We start from the raw sequence: 22,076 nt of genomic DNA, 5'->3' as shown, positions 1-22,076 counted from the left end.
ACAGTTGACCGTAAATGCAAACAAATCAAATACATTTCTGGAAAAAATTATTGTTATATTGTGAATCATAAGATGTCTGGAACAGTTACATATCGATGCAATAAATAACATGAATTTGTACATTTTAAACATGTTCATTTAATTAATGAATGAATTCCAATCAACCTTTAAACACTTCTTCATGTTTTTCTCCTTTAACTGTGGTTAAATAGATTTAGTCTGAGAAATGGGTAACATATGGTATTACATTATATTTTGAACAGCCACACTGTAAAAAAAAAAAAAAAAAAGAGAGAGAGAGAGAGAGAAGGAATTGCTGATTTTAATTTCTTCATTCTTGTCTTCCAGATATCTTTTTTTATTTTTTATTTTGCAAATTGCCATTATTGTATTCATACATATAGGGTTATATATTTCTAATAAGAATTATACCCATGTGTTTTTAATTCAAAGTAATTCACATTTCTTAGTGTTTGTGTCTGAGGAATTTCCTATTGAGAAAACCACCGTTCTGTTAACAATTATGTTCAGTATTTTGGTTAAATACTTACATCTGTATAGTGTATTGTAATTTATAACAGTTTTTTATATATATATATTTTTTTTACAATTGCTAACAAGTTAAGTACTTTTTCTAAACTCATAACACCTACATTACACAATTAGCCAAATAGTACATTTTCTGCCCCAAACCACATTTTATTTAATTAAATAACAAGTCTACATTTCAAGAAAAATCCATGATTTGAAAAATGAAAATGTAAACATCCTAGAAACGTGTTAATTAACTGCATTTTGTGTGAAAAAAGGATGAACATGAATGGCTCTTGTGCTAATTGTGTTTAGAGTTTATCATGTTTATCATGGGCAGAGTTGCTTTATTCTGTAAGCATATTTAATAAAAGTAAATAATGCATAATTAATATAAACATACAAAAATATTTGGGAACCCCACAAATGTATTTCTTTCTAATGAGGGTCCCAAATCCTGCGTGGTAATTTCTTACATCAACTACTTAATGATTTTTAAATAAAGTTAATCGCGCACACAGCAGAGGAAGAGATGCAGTTTAGGAAGAAAAACAGAGAGTGCTGAAATGGTGTATAGAAGAGAGAGAGAGTGAGAGAGTGAGAGAGAGATAAGCTAAAGGTTTAACAACAAGAGTGTGACATCATAGGGTCCCTCCCTCTAGTTAATAATCCAGTATAGATGGTGCAGTCGTACAATCACACACACCCACTTCCAAACACACAAAATCATACTACACAGTTTCTCTTGCAGAGAGTGTCCATTGACACCTGATCTGAGGTCACTTTAAAGGACGAGGAGAAAACGCATGATTGAAGAAAGAACCACTGTAGAAGTTTAGAGAGAAGAGTTTTGAGTGGACTGTGTGAGCTCAGTATTGTGTTTTCTCTGAGGAAAAAAAGGACAACATGCAAGCCTTCCTCCTCCTACTCTTCCTCAGCGAGATCTTGCTGCTGAGACAGACCTCCGCAACCACACTGAGAGGTACCAGAACGAGTTCATCATAAATATTCAGACAATAATCATATGAACAGTATCAATATTCAGTTCAAATAATAATATGAATAGTTAGGAATCATTTATTGATACAACTTTAACATGTTATATCTCTTGTTATATTTAACATGTTAAATGCTTAACCATGCAACTTTTGAATGAATTGCATGCAGAATGAAAATACTGCATATGCCTAATGTAATGCAATATTATTGAAGTCGTAAGTGGAATGCTGTGGATGCATGGTACTGGTTAAAGGATGCAAGCTCAGCTGTTGTAAATATATCTGAGTGTTTTCTATTTGTGTTTGGGATAATGGAATGATTTGCTGCAATTGTGACTATTTTATAAGAGTACATTGAAAGAATTCATTAATAGTGTTAATGTTTACTAAGTAAATAATTTGTATTAGGCCTATATCAACAATAATGGATAACAATTTTGGAAGTCTATTTGAAGGTCATTAAAACGTATTTTTATTGGCTGTCAGTAATGGATTCTGTTGAAATTGCAAAACAAATATTGTGTGTGTTTATATCTTTTATTGGCAGCAAATGCAAGGTCACATCAGGAGGCAGGTCTGTTTGTGTGTGTTTGTCTGTTGCCTGTTAAAGGTTGAAATTGTGCAGTGGGCTTGTTTAAATTTGTGAAAGCTGAGTGCTTGTGTGTTGGTTGAATGTGGATTAATTTAGTTTACTTTTAGTTTCATTTAGCGTGCAATATCAAAAGTTACTTCACACACTAAGTCTATACTTAGTGTGCCATATGCCTGAATTTGTTTTGGCCTCCTCGCTCCCCTTCTCCTGTGTCACGTGTAAGGTGCATGTAAAATCACCCTTGGCTCGTGCAAGTTGTGCAGGCTGACATAAAGCATAATATAAAAGTAAGGTAAAGCACCAACTGTGATGAAAATAAGCATATGCCTGTGTCTTATTGTAAAGCCGAGCTCACACGCAAACTTCCTACAGATGGTTGCGAAATGAGGTCACGTTCACAGCATCTTTTAAACACATAATTCAACATATAATACAAATTTCAAGTTTGTGTTCTTTTAAAGGCACAATATGTACGATTTTTGGATTAAAATATTCAAAACCAATAGAACACCGTTATATATTTTGTTGACTTGTGTACTTACATTATCCCAGATGTTTCCAAAAATGTTTAAATCCAGAGAAATAATTTTAACCAGGACACAGACCGTGACAGTGACGTCATACCTGCCTTACCCTCGATTTCATTCGTTTTATTTTGTAGAAACCATGGAAACTCCAAAGACGCTTTAATATATTATGTTTTATTAGACAAGGGAACAACTGTTTGGATATCTTTATAGACAGAAAATGAATTTTTGTTAAATTAGCTCAACATGTTTAGTCTTATTGTTCGAATCTTGTTTTCTTGATTTTCATGTTTTCACCATGCATCCGAAAAAAACACTATTTTGTCAAGTGGCTAACATACATAATCAGACGCATCTTTATTTTTTGTAACATCAATACAGCATTTTCTCCGTCATGCAATATGTTTTCAAATGAATTGCAGGCCATTTTAGCAACACAAGCCATCCAGCATTTATTATATGATATTCTAATATCGATCTAGCTTACTGCAGTGCGCAACAAGTGTCTCATAGCAGCCGCCGAGTGACGTTATAACATAATTTTCAACACACTCAAATGTATCTAATATGATAAAACAGTGCTGCATTACCCCACATACGCATGACCGGAAGAAGCGGAAGCGGCAACTGTGGCATAAAAAAAGCTCCACTGCTGTTGAGCTGTGTGTTGCGCTCGTTTCTCATTAGAGATCGCTTCAGCGACCCCGTTCAGCTCCCACAGCACTCGACCCTGCTCTGCTTCATACTACAGTAACGTTAATTATCTCATCCATGAACATGATTTCTGCCCCGAGTCCCGTCCCGATTCTTTTCCACCCGCTGTGAGGTGAAGACGACAACTCCCAAGATTCCGCGCTCAATCTCGGCATCATCAAGCTACGCCTTTGTTTTGAATAGGTGACCTCTACAGCTACATATTGTACTTTAGTTCAGCTAGAAGGTCACTGTGGCGTATCGATATGCTATATTGGTCACACGTCTTCACGTGAAATGAATTTGCACGTCAGGGTTCACCAAACTTGAACTTTGGGACACAACAAAATGAAAAAACCTCTTCACTTGAGCTTGTGTTTCCTGTCTCCCGCATTTGCATGTGTGTAAATGGAAGTCAATGAAACTAAAAGTGTAGTGTGACCGCCCCTTAAAGGTCCCATGGCAAAAAAATGAGTTCTGGCTGTCCTGCTCTGCCTTCGAGAAAATGAGAGCTCAGACGAGCCGATCTGGAATCTTCCCTGTATGCCGTCATAAGGGGAAAGGTTACCTCCCCTTCCTCTGCTTTGTCCGCCCAGAGAATTTGGAGAGAATTAATTCAGTTTATCAGTCGCTATGTCAGCACAGGCTTTCCAAACAGACTTTTACGATATGGATTTGACAGCACCGCCACAAATTGTGAGTAACAGTGTTCATTAATGCCTGATCTGTGATCAGTGATTTCTGATGTGTAGCTTTATTCAAGTTCACACAGACTTTCTTTCAAAATCGTTAACACTGTTTATGCATCAGTGAATCAAGCCAATGACTAACGTTAAACGAACAACTTCACATCGTTTCTGTTAGTAGCATGAAACAAATCTGTTATTTAAAGTGTGTTAAACTACAGAGAGCGATCAAAGAACACTCTTTATAATATTCGGAGCTGTCAATCACACATCGCGAGTGTATCTGCACACTTGCCCAAACTGCCGTTATAATGAATGACGCTGTTATGCTGAACAACGAAGCTCTTACTGTATTCATATCGATATTGTGTTTGCTGTTAGTTGTGGTGAAAGCATTTTGTGAGAGAAATAGCGTTGCAATGACGAGATCCCTGCATTCAGGAGATCAACAGACTGCCTGTGTACTCAATGCTCATCACTGCAGCCTTTCATGTGAAGGGAAAAGATCTAAAAATAATGCTATAATCAACACATTCACGATTCCTTCATCTTGACAGCTGTAATGGTAAAAAAAAAAAAAACATAGTAAAAGTATTCGAGAGGGGTTCCACATGTTACAAAGTTCGTAGTATAAGGATGAAGAAGACAGGGTCTGCGTGACTGGGACTCGTGTTTATTCAAAACTCTCAGATATAAACAAAATAAACTCGCTCTCACAGCGCTATCAACAACTCAGTACAATATAACTTTCTCAGCAATCTTTCTCCAGCTCTCCGTCTTTCTGGTCCACATGCAGTCCGTCCCTCTCTGGCAGTGTTTGCAGATCTCGCTAAACCACGCCCCCTCCGCCACATTATCTAATACTCATTTCAAATGCAAAGATGTCAGCCAATCACAACAGTGGGAGTTTTCACTGAAGTCTCACAGCAGACACGCCCCTTGAAACAGAGCATTCAAGCCAGAGGGCTAATTTCAAGATAGAAAAAATGCCTTTTATTTCTAAATGATGACATTTTGTGATGTAAAAATCAAACTAACAATATAAGTACACCTCAGGAAACATTAGAAGAAGAAAAAAAAATCCACGCCATGGGCCCTTTAACACCCCTATAATTCCACCCATCTGTTTATAAGGTTCGCTAAACCAAAAAAGTTATCTAGTTGCCATGGAAATCCCTGTTTGTCAATTCATTGTTGTCATGTTGTACACACTTTCCCAATGGATTTTTTTTTCTTTTTGCGAGATTGCTTCTTCATAGCTTAGGAAACTTGAAGGATTCCTCAAATATGTTTCAAAGGCATGATTATTAATACACGTTATTTAACAAGTAGGCCATGAGGGCTATTATTTAGGTTACTAGGTAATACAGCCTTTCTCAAATTTTGCCAATAGTTATTGCTGTTATTTAATGCCATTTATTGGTAATACAATAATAATTACGACAAACAAAGTAAATAATGATAGTCATGTAACATAGCAGGGTTCCAACTGCTGACATTATGTTGAAGTGCTCTTGATGGTCAGAAATAGGTGCAGGATTGGCAAAATTCTGACCAAGAACTTTCATTTAGATATGGCTCCATTCTTGTGTGGAATGCAAAAATATTGACAGTGAGACTTTTACATTGTTACAAAAAAAAAAAAAAAAAGTCAACTTTAAATAAATGCTTGTCAAAGAATACTGAAAAATGTATCACCGTACAAAAAAAAAATATTAAGCAGCACAAGTGTTTTCAATATTGATAATAATAAGAAATATTACTAAATCAGCATATTACAATGATTTCTGAAGAATCATGTGACACTGAAGATTGGAGTAATGGTTGCTGGAAAATTCAGCTCTATTCCTTTTTAAGGAATATGTTACGTTTTAAAATATATTAAAATAGAAAACAGTTATTTGAAATGGTAATAATTCACAATATTACTTTTTTTTTAGCAAATAAATGCAGCCTTGGTAAGCATAAGAGACCTTTATAAAACATGACAAAATCTTATCAACTCCAAAGTTTTGAATGGTAGTGTATCTCTGATCATTTGCTTTTGGATGAATGTGATAAGAAATTTTTATGTTCATGATGAAATCTCAGACTTTTGATTGCACTTTTTGGGACCTTGGCAAATCTATGATAATGATGTGATCTCTTTTGAATCACTAAAAGAAAATATGCGAGAATCAGGTTAAGCCTTAATATGTTTTCCATTTATTCTCACTGCTCCTAGGAGAAATCATTCTTCAGTTTCATATTCTATGAATGACTATGTTTAACAGCAAACAAACACGCATGCAACAAGTGTTTTCTCACATTACACCCACACATGATTTCTGACATATCTCTGCAATACAGCAGTATATCTGCTGATTCCTCTGGGAGTGATACAGAAACCATGCTCTGATGTAATAAATGGGCTGTTTGTGTGATCTGGAGTCTGTGCTCAATGCCAGGGGTTTCCCTCACAGCAGTAACCACTTTCTCTGGCATAGGACACTATTTCATCATTCATTCTTCAGAAATGTATTTATGAGAAACAAATCACAGGGGTCGCACTGGGATTATTTTACATGTTTGTGTTTTGTTGTCATAGTTCGCAAAACTAGGTAATTGTAACGGCAGAAAGTGATGTTTGTGTGGGAGCGCATGGACGCATGACCAAAACACAGTGTAGCTTTCGGAAAGAGGAAAATCTGACACTGGACTGATTGTTATCCCAAATCTCTTGGCAGAAACATTGTAGATACAGTCACATGACTTATAATATTCCTAGTTGAAGCAATTATGTAAATGTAAGGGACTGAACGGAATCTGACATCACTTTTCCTGTGTATTTGAATCCTAGAGCAAAGACAAAACATGAGGGTGCGTATCAGCGCTGTTGGAGACACCATTGTGTTCAAGTTCATTCGGCCCCATGTGGACAGCAGACTGGAGGGATATATCCTGGGCTATGGCAGTAGCATGTTCTCCAAACAATTTATTAATCTACCTGAAGATGGACAACCATACGAGACTGAGATAGGTACCGACTTTCTCTTTAGCCCTCTTCCATAGAGTTTGTTTATTTCACTGATTCTCCTCTATTTTCTAGATGCTGAGCCCAAATATCTGATTGCGGTACAGTCAAACAAACCTGAGGAACCTAAGAAACAATGCACAGGTAAGAAAAACAGTACCACAAATGAAATTTGAGGACAACATCTGTGCATGCAGTGGCCCCAAAAAGGATTTGTAGCCTACACATAAACCGCACTTAAAAAGAATGTAATTGCATTAGATTTGCTTTTATACAACAGTTTGAGAAGTAAATATTGAGTTACTTTGTCTATTTTTGCTCCTCCCAATGAAAATTGTTCCAAACAAAGTCAAAGCTGTTTTGTGTCTTGTTCCTGAATGAATCAGTAATAAATAACATACTAATAAAAAACATTTGCTGTGTCCCAATTTTCCTTCTTATATTATGCCCTGGGTAACACTTTATAATTAGTATACAGTAATAAAAGTACTATTAGTAATAAAATACTAGTTTATAGTTAATTCATTGTTTATATACAGTATTGTTGTCTCTACATTGACAATATATTAATAGGCTTTATACAAATAGTGAGTTCTTTCTCATTGTCATTGTAATTATTATTGTTTAATTAGCTCATATTATCTTTAATTAGCTTGGAATTATAAGGTTCCCTCTGACATTTTTGTCAAAATTGAGTTGATGTTTTTTAAGTTGTGTACATTTTGGGAATTTTTAATTTTTATTTTATCTGCAATTAAGTCAAATGGAATACAAAAACTTTGAAGCTCAATATCTCAAAACTGCTCAGAATGCAGATAGAACCTTATAATTCCAAGGTGGCAATATTTAAAGCGTTAGATAGATAAGGTTAGATTAGGTCATGAAAAAGGGGAATTTAATCCAACCTTTATTAGACATTAATTGCATCAGTATGAAGTGTTCTGTATAAAATTGTATTAAGTTGTATTAAGTATTATTATTGTGTTAAATTGTAAAATTGTATTACGTGTACAGTATAAAAAGCATTAATACGCCTGGCAAGTTCCCATAAACAACATATGCCAACATTTTAAGGAAACTTTTTCCTATTTACCCCTGTAACCAAATAACAATGCCTTTACTTCGAGCTAATTAAAAAAATGATAATTATGTTAATTACAGGGACAATGAATGAAGAACTCACTATCTGTATACAGCCTAATAATATATTAATAGAGACTACAATATTTTAACTATTAATTAACCATAAACTAATAGTTATGATTTATAAGTACTTTATTACCATATACTTATTATAAAATCTTAGGTACTCTTTTTGTGAAACCCAACCCCCCACCCCCACCCCAAAAAAACATACTTTTGAGTGTGTCGCAGAAGAGTAGACAAGCTTTGGGACATGCATCTTTAACAGACACTCTGTCGCATAGTTATACATCCTGTCACCGTAAACTGGCCTGTCAATCATCTTGTCACAGTTAACATCCTCAACATTTCTTTTCATTTAATTTCCTAACGTATTGGAGAGAAAAAAAGTAGCACGTTGTTCTGTCAGTCGTGGGTCTTTCATGAGGAGAACTCTCCTCAAATTTTGCATAATGATACATTTAAAAGTTAATGGTCAAACAAATCTTTATAAAATTTCAGTGTTGTTGCAGATGAAATATAACACGGATAACATCAAATAAACATGTTTTTTTATCATGTTAAATGTTGATAATTAGTCACTCAAACCCCTTTTTCTAAACCTCTTTGTTGGTTAAAACTTTTTATTTGTGTTCGTAATTCTAAACCGAATCCTCCTCCAAAGCGCAATGAGTTGTGGGCAATAGCCGTTAGAGTGTGCACAGATCCACACTTCGAAAATCTACTTCGAAATAGTAGACCATACGAGGACTTTTTTGAATATTTTTTTTTAACATACTATGCTTTGGGACACACTTATTCTAATCACATACTATTGAGGATGGATAGTATGCACATTGGGACACAGAGTCTCACTGGAATGTTTCCTGAATGAATGAGTGTTGAGTAACTGATTCATTGATTCACTCATAAAGACAGTTGCTGCGTCGGAAATCGTCAAATCGCATACTGAGTTGATCCTGAATCAACATTCCTGTCCCAAAGTTTTGTCTTAATCATATCCCTATCTCTAAACCTAACCCTACTCATACGTTATCCCTAAAATCAGAGGGAAATGATAGGTGAATAACACTGATGTATAAGTACCTCACCCTGGTTGTAAGCCTGAACTTGACATAAACTGTAAAGCTGTCCCTCAAATCTGATCTGGTTGATTAGAATGTTGTTCCATGCGCACATGTTGAAATCACGTTCACCATTCTCAACCATTAAGAAACTACATTAAGTGTGACTTTTTGGCCATTAGTGCAATGAATTTTAGCTGATTACTGACTTGTGACTTCCAGGGAAAGTGGATTTAGAGAAACCATTAAACGTTGTGATCGGCTCTGTGACACAGTCGTCGGTGCTGCTGTCCTGGGGGACACTACTAACCACCCCCTTCACGGATTCCATTCTGGATGACTGTATTGATGAAGGGTATGTGTCCTAATATGTCCATGAACTGTGTGGGTGTTATCTGGATGTATACAGGTTTGATGTTGTTGATCTTCTCTCAAGATGTGCAATTACTTTACTGACAGAAGACACAGAACAGGTACAGGACCATGTGTGCAGATGCCCATGTGTTCCACAAACAACCAGACACTCTGATCACACACATCAATGGAGCAAAACAACAGGCTTTAATAAACTAAACAGTACCAAAAACAATAAAAAGGAAACAGTAAAAACATAATAAAATTAACAGATGTTTGGGTGAAAAAAATGCACATACAAATAGACACATTTATTTTTCTATCATGGTGGAGACTTTTCATCTATTGTTTTTGTACTAAATGTTTTCTGTCTCCATTTAGTATTTAGTTTATTAAGTCATTTTGCACAATATAATGTTGGCCAGTCACTGCAATGCAGCTGATTTCAGTTTTACTGTCCTTGTGGGGACATATGGTCCACACAATGTAGGCAAAACCTGACCCACACACACTCTCCTTGGACAAGTTAGTGGAAATCTTGACCTCAGCCCTCTACAAAACAACCAATTTGATCTCCAGCCCCGTAAAAGCCTACCAGAGAAAGTGAGAGAGAGACAGAGATTCATAAAAACTTTTTAACAAAACGTGTAAGCAGGGGCATCTCTATACATAAATAAAATTTAAGTTTTGCCAATTCATAATGCAAAGTATAAATTACTCCTAACCAAAGGTCTGTTTTTTCATCATTTGACTGTTAATACTGCTATTTTAAATTAAGTTAGGCTAAAGTTTCTGAAGTCTGGTTTTCTTATTTGGCTCCTCTCAGACAGTTCACAGTGCGCTACAGAGAGAAAGAACCCAGCAATACCTGGAACTACCAGACCTGTCCATCCACCAGCACAGTCATCGACAAACTCAAACCAGATGCTCTGTATGAGTTTGCGGTCCGAGCAGACACTGAAAACATCAGTGGAGCCTGGAGCCCACCAGTCATCCATAACACAGCTGGTGTGTCCCACTACAGATTATACATTTTGACTCACTCTATATATGGATGTAAAAGAAACTCTTTACAATATTCACAATTTTATACTAAGAATAGTTGAGGAAGGGAATACTCAAATCTCCAATGTCTCAATTGTTTGTCTTAGACAGCAACTATACCATCTACATTCATTTTATAGCTATAGAATCAACAATTGTCTTGTTTCAGTTTAAGTAGAAATATCTGACACAAAACTGATACTTAAATAAAATGTACTATAACTGAGAAATAACTATTTTTTTTCCTCTCACAGATCAAATAATTGAGCCATTTAAAGAACTGATCAAGCCAAAGCCTCACGTAAGGATACAGCTGTGCTGTAAGGACAAACCATTTGTTCTCCTTTTCTCTCTCTTTTGTTGACCTTGGATGTTTCTTTCTAAACAGAAGCCAGTCTTGCCATCATTCTTTCCTCCAGTACCAGGTTAAAGACTTCTTTTTCCTTACCAAACACATTCACTGTTATGAATAATGAATAAATACGTAATGACTTTTCCTGCCATTTTTTTAGTCTTAAACAACATTACCCAGACCAGAGCAGCTCCTCTCCTCAAACACACTGGTCTTCCAAAGCCATGGAAAACTTCAGGTAAATGACAATCTCTCACCTTTGAAGCCAAGCATGATATTACATTAGAATGGAATGTTGGCATAATCCACACACCATACACTGCACAGTATTTTCTGCATACTATTTTTTATAGCTTGTAATCAGTATGCAAAATTTAAAAGGCTGTATGATGCCTTTTATGCCACATTACTTCACTACATAGCACGTATATAGACCTCCAGTTATCATCTCGGAAATAAATGTGATTATTGTGCATTCTTAGCCACTTTTGTGTAAAAAGCTGTTCTGGGTAGAGTCTGGCTAGTACACAGGCACCATTTTATACTCACGGCACTGGTAATGACTTCATAGGCTGTCGCCGGCCAATGCAATTGTCGCATATGGATACGTGTTTCATACACCAGTCATGCCAAAGGCATTCCCCATAGTGTCCTCTAGACTGAGGATGCAGTGCGAATTCCCATTCAAAGGAAACATTTTGTTTTATCACTAAGTTTCCAGCTTCAAATGTTTAGACATATTTAAATGCTAAACAAATCAAGTACATCTGCTTGAACTCATATTAATTATCCATCTGTAAAACAAACCAAACTAAATTCCTCTGTTTTATGTCTGTGACCTGAATTGTTTTAATTGGACGGCTTGTACTACACATATAGGTAGGTCCCCGTCACAGTAGTTTTCAAATGTTACATGTCCTTTACATGTATCAAAATTCTCTGTGCCAGAGAGAGGTACAAGTCGAAGGAAATGTTTTTTTTAGCCCTTCATTTTGGTAGCTGACTTGGCATTAGGCAGTAAACAAAGCATACATTTATTAAAACGAAATTCAACTAATGACTATAATCAAGTTTCTTCTATACAAATTCAAACATAAAAATGTCTTCTGTGATAGGAGATCTACAAGCCTCATTATCAACAAATGGAAATCAGTGGCACCTTTTTTCGATTTTTGTACTTGAACTGTGCCATTTTCTTTGAATGTTTGAATGTTATTGTGTGTATTGTGTCTGTTTCTCCAGTTTCGTCAATAGGGGCAGAAAATCCCACAACAGCTCCTGATGATCAACCTGCCCTGACTGAGGCCCTTAGTTCCACTGACACACCCATCATTCTGCCCACGCCAATAACCACGAGCACAGTTCGATCTCGAAACCCCACCAGTCATCCTAGCACTACCCAACCTGATCCTCCCACAGAGCAGCATACTAGTTTAACCCCACAACAACCTACGACAACTCACCCACAACCTTCCACAACCCAACAACAAACCAGCACAACCCAACCACCTCCCACTGCATCCCAAAAATATACCATCAAAACACAGATCTCAGTTAAAGTTCAACCATATACAGCCAAACAGTTACCGAATACAGCCCAACAACAGTTTAGTAAAACAACACCTAGTTTATCTACAACCAAACCACCACTTCACCAAACCCAACAACACACCACAAGCACTGTCCAAGAACATTCCTACCCATCTAAGAAACAAGACACCATAAATAAAGACAGACTTCATACAAGAAAAATACAGCCCACTACCAAGCTGCATCGGTTGAGCACAACCCAACGTTCACAAGGCACGTCGAAACACCAAACCACTCACACTTTCTCAAAATCCACTTCCCATTACCAGTCCAGCACAATCACATATTCTGAACAGCCAAATAACAAACCAACATCAACACAGAATTGGTCCACAAAAGTATATTTTCCAACAAACACAGCTTTGAAGTCACCCACAACTTTAGCAAACATTCAGGATGGATTTGTGTCACGGCAGACAACCGGTTTCGTCAGGCAACCAGTATTTAGCACTAACCCATCCATCCCTGAAGAATATTCTACATCCCATATTCCCTCAACTGAAGATTTGCCTCTTACCGAGAGCGTACTGAAACTGACTCCACACCCTGTAGATCCACCCATACACTTTTGGTACCAGCCCCAACCCATCACCACAACACAACATTCCAGAACTACTAAACAGCAAGCTAACACTGTCAAATACAACCCCAAAACATATTCCCAGGAAAACCAACCCCCTAACCCTGAAAAACAGTTGCCAGGAACCACAAAACCCCCACTAAACCTAACACCTAAAACGGCTTTCATCAAATCCGATGCTATTCAAAACTTACCGGTGGCAGAGAAGGTAACAGTGAGGATGAGTCTACCAGGTCGACCAGAGGGTAACTTCTCCCTTAGACATATAGTATAGAAAAATATGTGTTCTAGTAAATAGAATTGTAGCAATCTGACAAACTAAAATGTATTGTTTAAGTCAAGGGTGTCCAATCCTGCACCTGGAGGGCCGCTATCCCACAGAGTTTGGCTACAATCCTAAATAAACACACCTGAATCAACTAATTAAGGTCTTGAAGATTACTAGAAACTTCCAGGCAAGTGTGTTGGGGCAAGTTGGAGCTACATTTTGCAGGACGTTGGCCTTCCAGGAGCGGGATAGGACGCACCTTGTTTAAGAAGTTCTGTGATGTTTTTCATTCATTGTTATGCCTTTTTTTATTATTGGTGCCAGAAATTCCTTTAACAGCATGGATAATCTAGACTAGTTAAACTATTGGTCAGGGATCTTCTGAAAACATTATCATTACAATATTTTTAACGTTGTATGAGACTTACGTCAGTCTGCCTCTGTATGTCAGCTAGTTCCCAGCCAAAGGACGAACAGCTACTGTCACTGCCAACACTTACAAATGAGGTGGCCAGTAGGAATGAGGGTAATGATGTCAGATCCAGTTTTACTCCTCCTAACTGTGCTGTTTGTCACCTGTCCGTATTAACCGCATACATCTTCATTGTACACAGCATCGTCGTGATTGTCACCACCAAACATCACCACCTCTTCCAAACGTCATCCTGCTGAGCAATGCTACCAACTCACTAGAGCTGAAACAGCCCCACCACTTCCCCTCAATTGTGTTTAAACCCTCACCTACGGCACCAACTCTCACATTACCATGCCATGCGTTCAACTCAAATGCCTGACTACTTCATCCCCTCTTAAAAACACTGCCACTGTCATAATGCTACGCACACCATTTCACACCATCTTCACTTCTAGATTTGTTGGCTTCTGTTTTTGGATAGCTGGTGCTCTTTTGTGAGCTTCCCAGACTCATCCCCATTCAGTCAGTCAACAGATCTGTTGCCATATTCTTTAATCGTGTTCTCTTTCCCATCGCTGACTGTGTTTGTGTTTATCTAGGCAGAGGTATCTTCCGCGATTCTTCTGTGTCCCACCCTTTGGCACGAAATGTTACACAGAGACAGAGGCCTCATGGTCGCCCTCTGATTCCCCATACAAAGCCATTCAGGCCACCCCCTGTGTCTCGTAACTCAACTCTCAACAGGAAAAGGGGTATAAAACCTTTGCGGTCTTTGCACTGACACACTTTAACTTACTTTAACTGTTCAGCTTTCCTTTCATGCTTCCAATGATCTATCCAGCCAGCCATCCTTACTTTCATTTATTCATTCATTCTGTCATTTATTTTGTCTAACTGTTTTATTAGATTTTTAAAATGTCACGTAGTGTGCAAATTCATAAATCTGTATAGCACTAGTGCACACCACATACGTACGTACACCGCAATGTTTCTAAACAGAAATTAATGGGATTTTAGGTTACAGCACTGTGTATTTATTTTAATATATATCTATATTTTAATAATCTATCGATCGATCTGTCTGTCTGTCTGTCTGTCTGTCTTTATAAATATATAAATGTATATATTATGTACATTCTTCTTTGCACGTGGTTTCTCTGGTGGATTTTACATTCATTTCCTTAAGGGACTCTTAGGACCTGTTGAAAAGATTCATGTTATCTGCAGGGAAAAAAACAATCACACACAGTCTTTCTCTTTCTGCCAGAAGTCTGTTTCTCATCCTGTCCTCTTCACACTGTCATTTAATTCTGCACAACAGCAGATTACCCCAGTGACACCAGATATTACAGCTGAAACTAAACAGTTCAACATTTTTGTCATTTTAATATTTTTTCATTCACATCTCTCTTACTCTTATATTCATCAAATGCAAACACTCTAGTACTCATATTGTTGTTGTTGGTTTTTTTTTTACCCTGACAGTCCCTCATGGTGAGCGCCATAAAGGCCTTTGGGTGTCCAAAACTCAGAAGGGTCCCAGTAAGCAACCTGGTAAACTCCTTCATGGGTTTTGAATGCTAATAGTTTTATCTCATAAGGGGGTTACAATATATTTCCATTACAGCCCATGTTATGTTACTGTAGTTTCAAAGCCTGTTTTGTGTTCTTTAGTTTTTAGTGGTTTAGTAGTCCATGTCCCAGAAAACTGTGAATCCAATTGTGCATAGTGCTAGACTGGATACAGAGATAGATGTCCCTGTTTCTCTCTTGTGAAGAGAATGATTCCCTTGCAGCTGGATTTCATGACAATTCTAGGCCAAAGAAAATATTTATGTGCTGTTCATGTCATAATGGATTTTCAGAGCTTATGGTTCTTTGGAAAAGCATGACAGATCAGACATTGATAAACTTAGCCAACTGCTGATGAGAACCCAGGACCCTTTCTCACTTTCTCCATCACGCTCTCCCAACCAAAGATAACATTGAAACTGAAAAAATGGAGAATCAAATCCCTCGTCTTTACCCAATTGCTCATCCCATCCATCCAATCCGACTTTTATTCGAAAGTCTACCGCCCTGAACACATTTGACAGATATATGATTACTTCAGGAAAATGTGAAACTGTTTTTCATCCAACTTTTCCTAAAAACCTTCTAATCATCCTAAATTAGATTCCTGAAATCATCTGGAATGTTTTGTGAATCACATATTGGAATAATGGACCATTAAAGAGGGCGGTTGGATATAATTGTTTTGAGATGTATTAATTGACAGGCTTTGGTCAATGTTATCCTGGACTTCTATTTTGAGTGAATATCCAGAATTATAGCTGTGCAGTTCTGCACTCTTCATCATAGCATTGATTTTGTAGAGCTGTTCTTGGAGGAGTTGCAGTCCTGAGAGTCTGGATAGCATTAAAGGATCCCATTTGGCTCTCACAATACCCTGACTGTGCGGACATTAGCCTGATGTCATGCAGTATTTTTTTAATTCCAACCATGTGAATGTTATGCAGAACATACTTTTCCTTCACTTCTAAATGATAGTCAGTGCAGTGTTTTCAGGCCTTGAAATGTATAATAATTTGAAATAGGTGTTCCTTAATGCTGATATGATTTTTAATTGAAAACAAAATTAATAGGAACAACACAATGATAGTCTTAGCTCTCTTTTTTTGTTTAGATTCATCTCAGCCACAGCAAGACTTTATGGGTTTTAATGTTTTCACTGACCCCTTGATTAACCAAAAACAATTTCCATGTATCTCCTGCTACTCTGCCGTCTTCTTTTACAGTTAAGGGAAAGCTGAACCAGGCTTCAGAGACTAAAGAAAAGGGTGAGGACACTGACAGATAAATATATAAAAGTTGATACGGCGACAGTCTTGATGTGCATATATTTTGTTTTCCATTAATGAAACATTTTCCATGTTAACTTTTAGGAAAGATTATTGATCTGAAGCAGATGGACCCAGTACCAGATATGAAACCTCTAGCTCCACCCACTACTGTAAAACCAACCAATCAAGATACTTCACAGACAACAACACCACAATCTGCTTTTGAAGGTATGGTCTAATGTATATTCTGTGTTTTGGACGATTCAGTTTTAGAAACCTATGGTGAGAGCAACACACTGGATTCTGAAAAAGTGTTTGTGTGCCACATTCTATTACAATACTGGAAAGTTGCACAAAGAGAAGTAGAGACGTATTGTGTCTAGCTACTGGAGTCTTGATATTTTGGTCTTTTGATGTTTCATGTATGTCTTTGAATCTTAGGCAGTCGTTTTAACACCGGTGACAACTCCTCTGTATTCAGTCCTCATCCCCTATCTGAGGTTGATGCAACGGGGAAGAAACGTTTTGTAGGTAGGTAGATTGGTTAAAATGATTGATTGAGTAATTTTAGGTCTATTTTACAATTCATTGTCTTTTTTGCAGCTCCTCATGTGATCTATAGAACCGACAAACGTCCGGAGGAGCCCTGCTCTGTCACCAACTCTCTCAGCTTCTTTCCTGAAGAGGAGGTGGGATACTTGAATGTCACTGGCCCGCCCAAGACCCCTCCATCCAACCTTACTGTAGTCACAGTAGAGGGATGCCCCTCTTTCGTCATCCTTGACTGGGACAAAACAGACAATGAGACCAGAGGTACAATTAAACTAGAGGCAGTGTAGGAGTTGGTGATGGACAATTTGAGAAATGAATGGGAAAAGTTGCAATGGCCAATATGGCAGGTGTAGGAATGAAAGTTATAAAGAGCCAACAGCTTTTTTGATGAATGCAGTGTCTGTTTTTTTAACTCTGGAATGTGAAAAATATCGGATTTTAGCGCTGGTTTGAGCTTAGGAAGTAAAATTTATGATACCATTGTTGTCAGATTATATTGCTGTTTTGAAATATGTCTTTGAACAGTACCCTTGACAAATCTTGACAGATTTTCAGTCTTTCTCCTTTCCATTAGATAGGAGCTGTAGTTGTATGCCCATTACCTACATAAAAAAATAACTGGCCAAAAGGTGTTGCCAAGATGGCCGCCAAGTGAACTGGCTGAAGCTTTGCTTAAACTTGCTTTGGTTTGATTTAACAAGATATATGAGATATAAAAAAATGAAATTCTGTCATTATACTCATTGCAAAATGAGTAATTCCAAACCTGTATTACTTTCTTCCATGGAAGAAAGAAGATACACTGCCGTTCAAAATGTTGTGGTCAGTAAGATTTTTTTGAAAGAAGCCTCTTATTCTCACTAAGGCTGGATTTATTTGATTTAAAAAATAATAATAATAATAAAACAGTAAGTGCTAAATCTGAAAAGCTGCCATTACTCCAGTTGTCACATAGTCCTTGGTGCTCAAGAAATATTTTTTTATTAAAAAATTTTTTTTCCTGAATTATTTGATTAAACGAAGCGTAACAAAAAGAAAAAAGAAAACAGCATTTATTTGAAATTATTTGTAATTGTCCATACTGTCACTTTTGATTAATTTAATGCATCCTTGCTGATTAAAAGTGTTACTTTCTTTTAAAAAAATCTTACTGACCAGTAAAGTATATTGAATAGAATAAAACTGCTCCGACATATTCTTCTGTGTACTATTAAAGATGCGAAAGAACAAAATCTGTTTATTTATTTTTTTCGTGGTCTCAATAGAATATGAGGTAGTTTCCTCAACCAAGGGTCCGCATGGAGAAGAGGTGTCCATCCAGACAACAAATCAAACACATACAGCTGTGGAAAACCTGAAACCGGAGAGCAGGTATGAACACACACCATCTTCTGTATCATGGACTTCTTAAATTAAGCTAATTTGAATTGCTACACAGTACAGACCAATTTTAAAGAAGTCTTTAAGCAGATTTGAAATGAGGCCATTATTTAGTCCCTTCATGAAGCTGTTTTCACTGTGAGGCCTTCAAGGTTCCCATAATATTTGTTACAGTAACATAACATCTAAATAATAATGTCTGGTTGTCTGACCAACATACTATTGGTTCAGAATTGTTAACTCCATTTTCTCTTGCAGTTATGAATTCAAAGTTACACCCAAGAACGAGCTGGGTTCAGGCCCAACCAGCGATCCAGTCAGTTTTAGTACTGAGTCAGGTAAGCGGAAGAGAAATGTTAAAGGCCTAAGACATGAATTCATTGTGAATAAACTGTGTGCGTAAGCTCCAACCACAGTCTGTTGTGAGATCATTGTGAAATCATCTGGCTCATCCAGTGAATCTGAGCTCTATTTAATCCAGAAGTGTCACCGGGCCAAGAGAAGCTGTAATGATTTTTTACCTTCAGAGTCACTCTTTTCCATAGCAAAAATCAATGGCATGCAACGTTCTAACAAAGAAAACAAGCACCATAAAAGCAGTCTGTACGACTTTTGTGCTAAGATATTTGACGCCTTTCGAGAGCTTTGTGTGAAATGTAAATCATTATTCACTTCTCATTCACACTTCAAAACATTCGAAAGCATCGCAATGAGTCACAAGATGCGCGAGAGCCGATATGTCTGATGTCAATTAACAATTTAAAGAGGCACTCATGGTATAATAGAGTTAGGCAGGTCAAGGTAACTTAAGAACAAAAGATCGATCTCACAGGTGTGTGAAATTGGCAATGAACCGTTGAAGTAATGTATATGTACAATTAGCATATAAGCATTACTGTCAGCGGTGAGAGTAATGTGCCTAATAGTTCCAATGTGTTCCCTCTTCTGTGTCTATTGAAGTCATTTAGGTAAAAATACACGACTGGGGCCCTGATAAACTGCCAGAGAATAATAATAACCATGATGATATCTGACACAAGCTCTGGAAAATTGTACATCAGGAAGGAATTTCTTGGGGCTTTGGATTTTTAGTAGCTTTGTTAGAAATAAGTCCAAAAACGTATTGTTTTGCTATATTCAGACCTTGTGTGGAGTTTTTTACCGGAAGGCATATTGTCTGGCTTATGTTTAAGGAAGGGAGTATTATCTTTGACAATTATGTGTTTGGATCAACCTAATTCGTATGTATAGTTTCACAGTAGGAAAATGGTTAATATCATGAACTTTTAGACATAGGCCTACACTTGCATTTGCAGTACACTACCATTCAAATGTTTGGGGTTTGAAAGAAATGAATACTTTAATTCAGCAAACATTATAGAAAAGACATATATAGTGACTTTAGTACCACATTACATTGTGGTAAAACATATTTCATGAAAATCCGCATATTAGAATGATTTCTGAAGGAATCATGTGACACTAAAGACTTGAGTAAGGAATTGGAAAATTCAGCTTTGCCGTCCAGGAATAAATTACAGAGAACATTTTAAATTGTTATTATAAATGGTACTAATCTTTCACAAACTTACTGTTTTTACTATATTTTTGACCAAGTAAATTCAGCCTTGAAGAGACTTCTTTAAAAAAAAAAAAAATCTTACTGACCTCAAACGTTTTGAACAGCATGAAGCCAATACCCATTAATAAATACAAAACTTTTGGGTTTCATGGGGGTTTTAACATAGATTATGCATTAGGTTGCAGTGACATCATGTTTCTTCTGTATTGCAGCTGATCCTCGCGTAAGTGAGAGTCCCACTGGTAAGTGTTAAATTCCAAGAAGGCAGTTATACAATATGTCTATACAAAATGTAGACATGTGTCTAATCCATATTGGCTCTCATAGGTAAAAATGCCATCTGGTCATCGTTTCCGTTTAAAGCAGACTCGTACTCTGAGTGCAACGGGCGGCAGTTCATAAAGCGGACCTGGTACCGCAAGTTTGTGGGTATCCAGTTGTGCAACTCTCTCAGATACAAGATCTACCTGAGTGACTCTCTTAAAGGTCAGTATCAACCATTTGCAGACTCACCAGATACTTCTGCTTGAAGTCACTTAGTTATTTTTAATTCTTTCTTCAGGGAAGTTCTACAGCATAGGAGATCAATCAGGGTATGGGGAGGACCACTGCCAATTTGTTGACTCATTCCTGGACGGACGAACCGGTGGTCCTCTTCCACCTCACCAATTACCACCCAGACAAGGTTTCTAATCAAAACATTTTCTTTGAATAAAAACACAATACTCTCACACAAAAGATATGATAAATATTCCTCTCTTATCAAGGCTTTTTCCGGGCCATCCGTCAAGAGCCTGTCAACTTTGGGGAAATGGGAGGAAATTCTATGATCAACTACGTGGCCTGGTACGAGTGCGGGATACCCATTCCTGGGAAGTGGTAGGACCTCGAGGAGCAGATGGAAGACATGACGGATAAGAAACAGGAAGAACCTGTCTTTTTTGATTGTGTACAGAGAATGATTTCTTTGGAGTATGTATCTGTTTTTCGGTTTTCAGGCACATATGGAATTATTTATAAGTTCAAACAGTGCAGCAGACGTACAGAGAGCTGAATAAATGTTGCCATTGAGATTAAGAAGTTAAAATTTTGATTATACAGGGAAGCAGGCTCCCTTAAAGGCTAAATGCAGGTGTATATTATTTATCAAAATTCAAATATGCCACTAAAAAGGCAGTAGTCTCATATTTAAGTGAATATTTTTAAAGCTCTTGTTCTATTCTTCCATACAATATTTTAGCCCATCTATTTAATTGTGGGACTGTTGCCAAAGTAATTCCTTAAAGGTGGATTATTTTTCTCCCAGTAAACAGTCCATTTTTGGACCGTGCAAGTATTGTGCAAAAGTTACCAGGTTTACTGGCTTTATATGGTCATGGCAGGAGTTGAAAAATTGGATATATCTGTAGTGTTTCAGTTACACTGGTCTCATGTGAATAGTCTCATTAAGTCTTTTGGCTTTGCTTATAAAATACTGTGTATTTTAACGTGCCTTGCCCCATAGACTTTCATTGTAAGTGCTTTGACCAAGGTTTTTTTTTTCTTCAGAATAACAGCTCAAGCGTAATGTTAAACAAGGAATTTAAAGAGTAGGCCATATAAACTATCCAAGCCATGCAGCTTTTCAATTGATTGTTGTAATTACGGTATAAATTGTTTGAATGTTAGAAATGCAATATCACTTTAACAAGGAAGTCTATTGTTTTGTACAGAAGTTCAGTGACTCATGATTTCCAGAGAAAGCTTTTAAATGCCAGATTTGATGTAAAAAAAAAAACCTTTTACATTGAAACTTTGATTTTACAGATGTTTATATGCTTTACTAATAAAAGCACAAGCAGTTTATTTTGTTTTATGATCTCAATTTTG

The 22,076-nt window shown here is 36.9% G+C and overlaps 1 protein-coding gene across 3 annotated transcripts; it reads left to right on the top strand.

The window, feature by feature from the left end:
• The first annotated feature begins 1,235 nt into the window (after positions 1–1,235).
• abi3bpa (ABI family, member 3 (NESH) binding protein a) lies at positions 1,236–22,065 on the top strand. Of its 3 annotated transcripts, XM_079822465.1 has the most exons (22): positions 1,236–1,513; positions 6,867–7,046; positions 7,116–7,184; positions 9,470–9,602; positions 10,428–10,609; positions 10,900–10,946; positions 11,034–11,070; positions 11,158–11,235; positions 12,240–13,412; positions 13,887–13,961; positions 14,450–14,602; positions 15,336–15,404; positions 16,649–16,690; positions 16,796–16,921; positions 17,135–17,224; positions 17,297–17,506; positions 18,511–18,616; positions 18,884–18,963; positions 20,420–20,449; positions 20,535–20,693; positions 20,770–20,892; positions 20,975–22,065. In XM_079822465.1, the coding sequence occupies exons 1-22, from the start codon at positions 1,438–1,440 to the stop codon at positions 21,088–21,090; spliced, it is 3,354 nt and encodes a 1,117-aa protein (XP_079678591.1). In that variant the 5' UTR covers positions 1,236–1,437; the 3' UTR covers positions 21,091–22,065. The 3 variants fall into 3 exon arrangements, with proteins under 3 accessions (XP_079678591.1, XP_079678592.1, XP_079678593.1); XM_079822466.1 differs by lacking the exon at positions 13,887–13,961 and having other exon boundaries at positions 12,240–12,800; XM_079822467.1 differs by lacking the exon at positions 13,887–13,961 and having other exon boundaries at positions 1,239–1,513; positions 12,240–12,804; positions 14,454–14,602.
• The last annotated feature ends 11 nt before the right edge of the window (positions 22,066–22,076 follow it).

This window comes from Gobio gobio (assembly GCF_949357685.1).
Source record: "Gobio gobio genome assembly, chromosome: 7".
Taxonomy (NCBI): domain Eukaryota; kingdom Metazoa; phylum Chordata; class Actinopteri; order Cypriniformes; family Gobionidae; genus Gobio; species Gobio gobio.
This window is presented reverse-complemented; position numbering and strand designations above follow the sequence as displayed.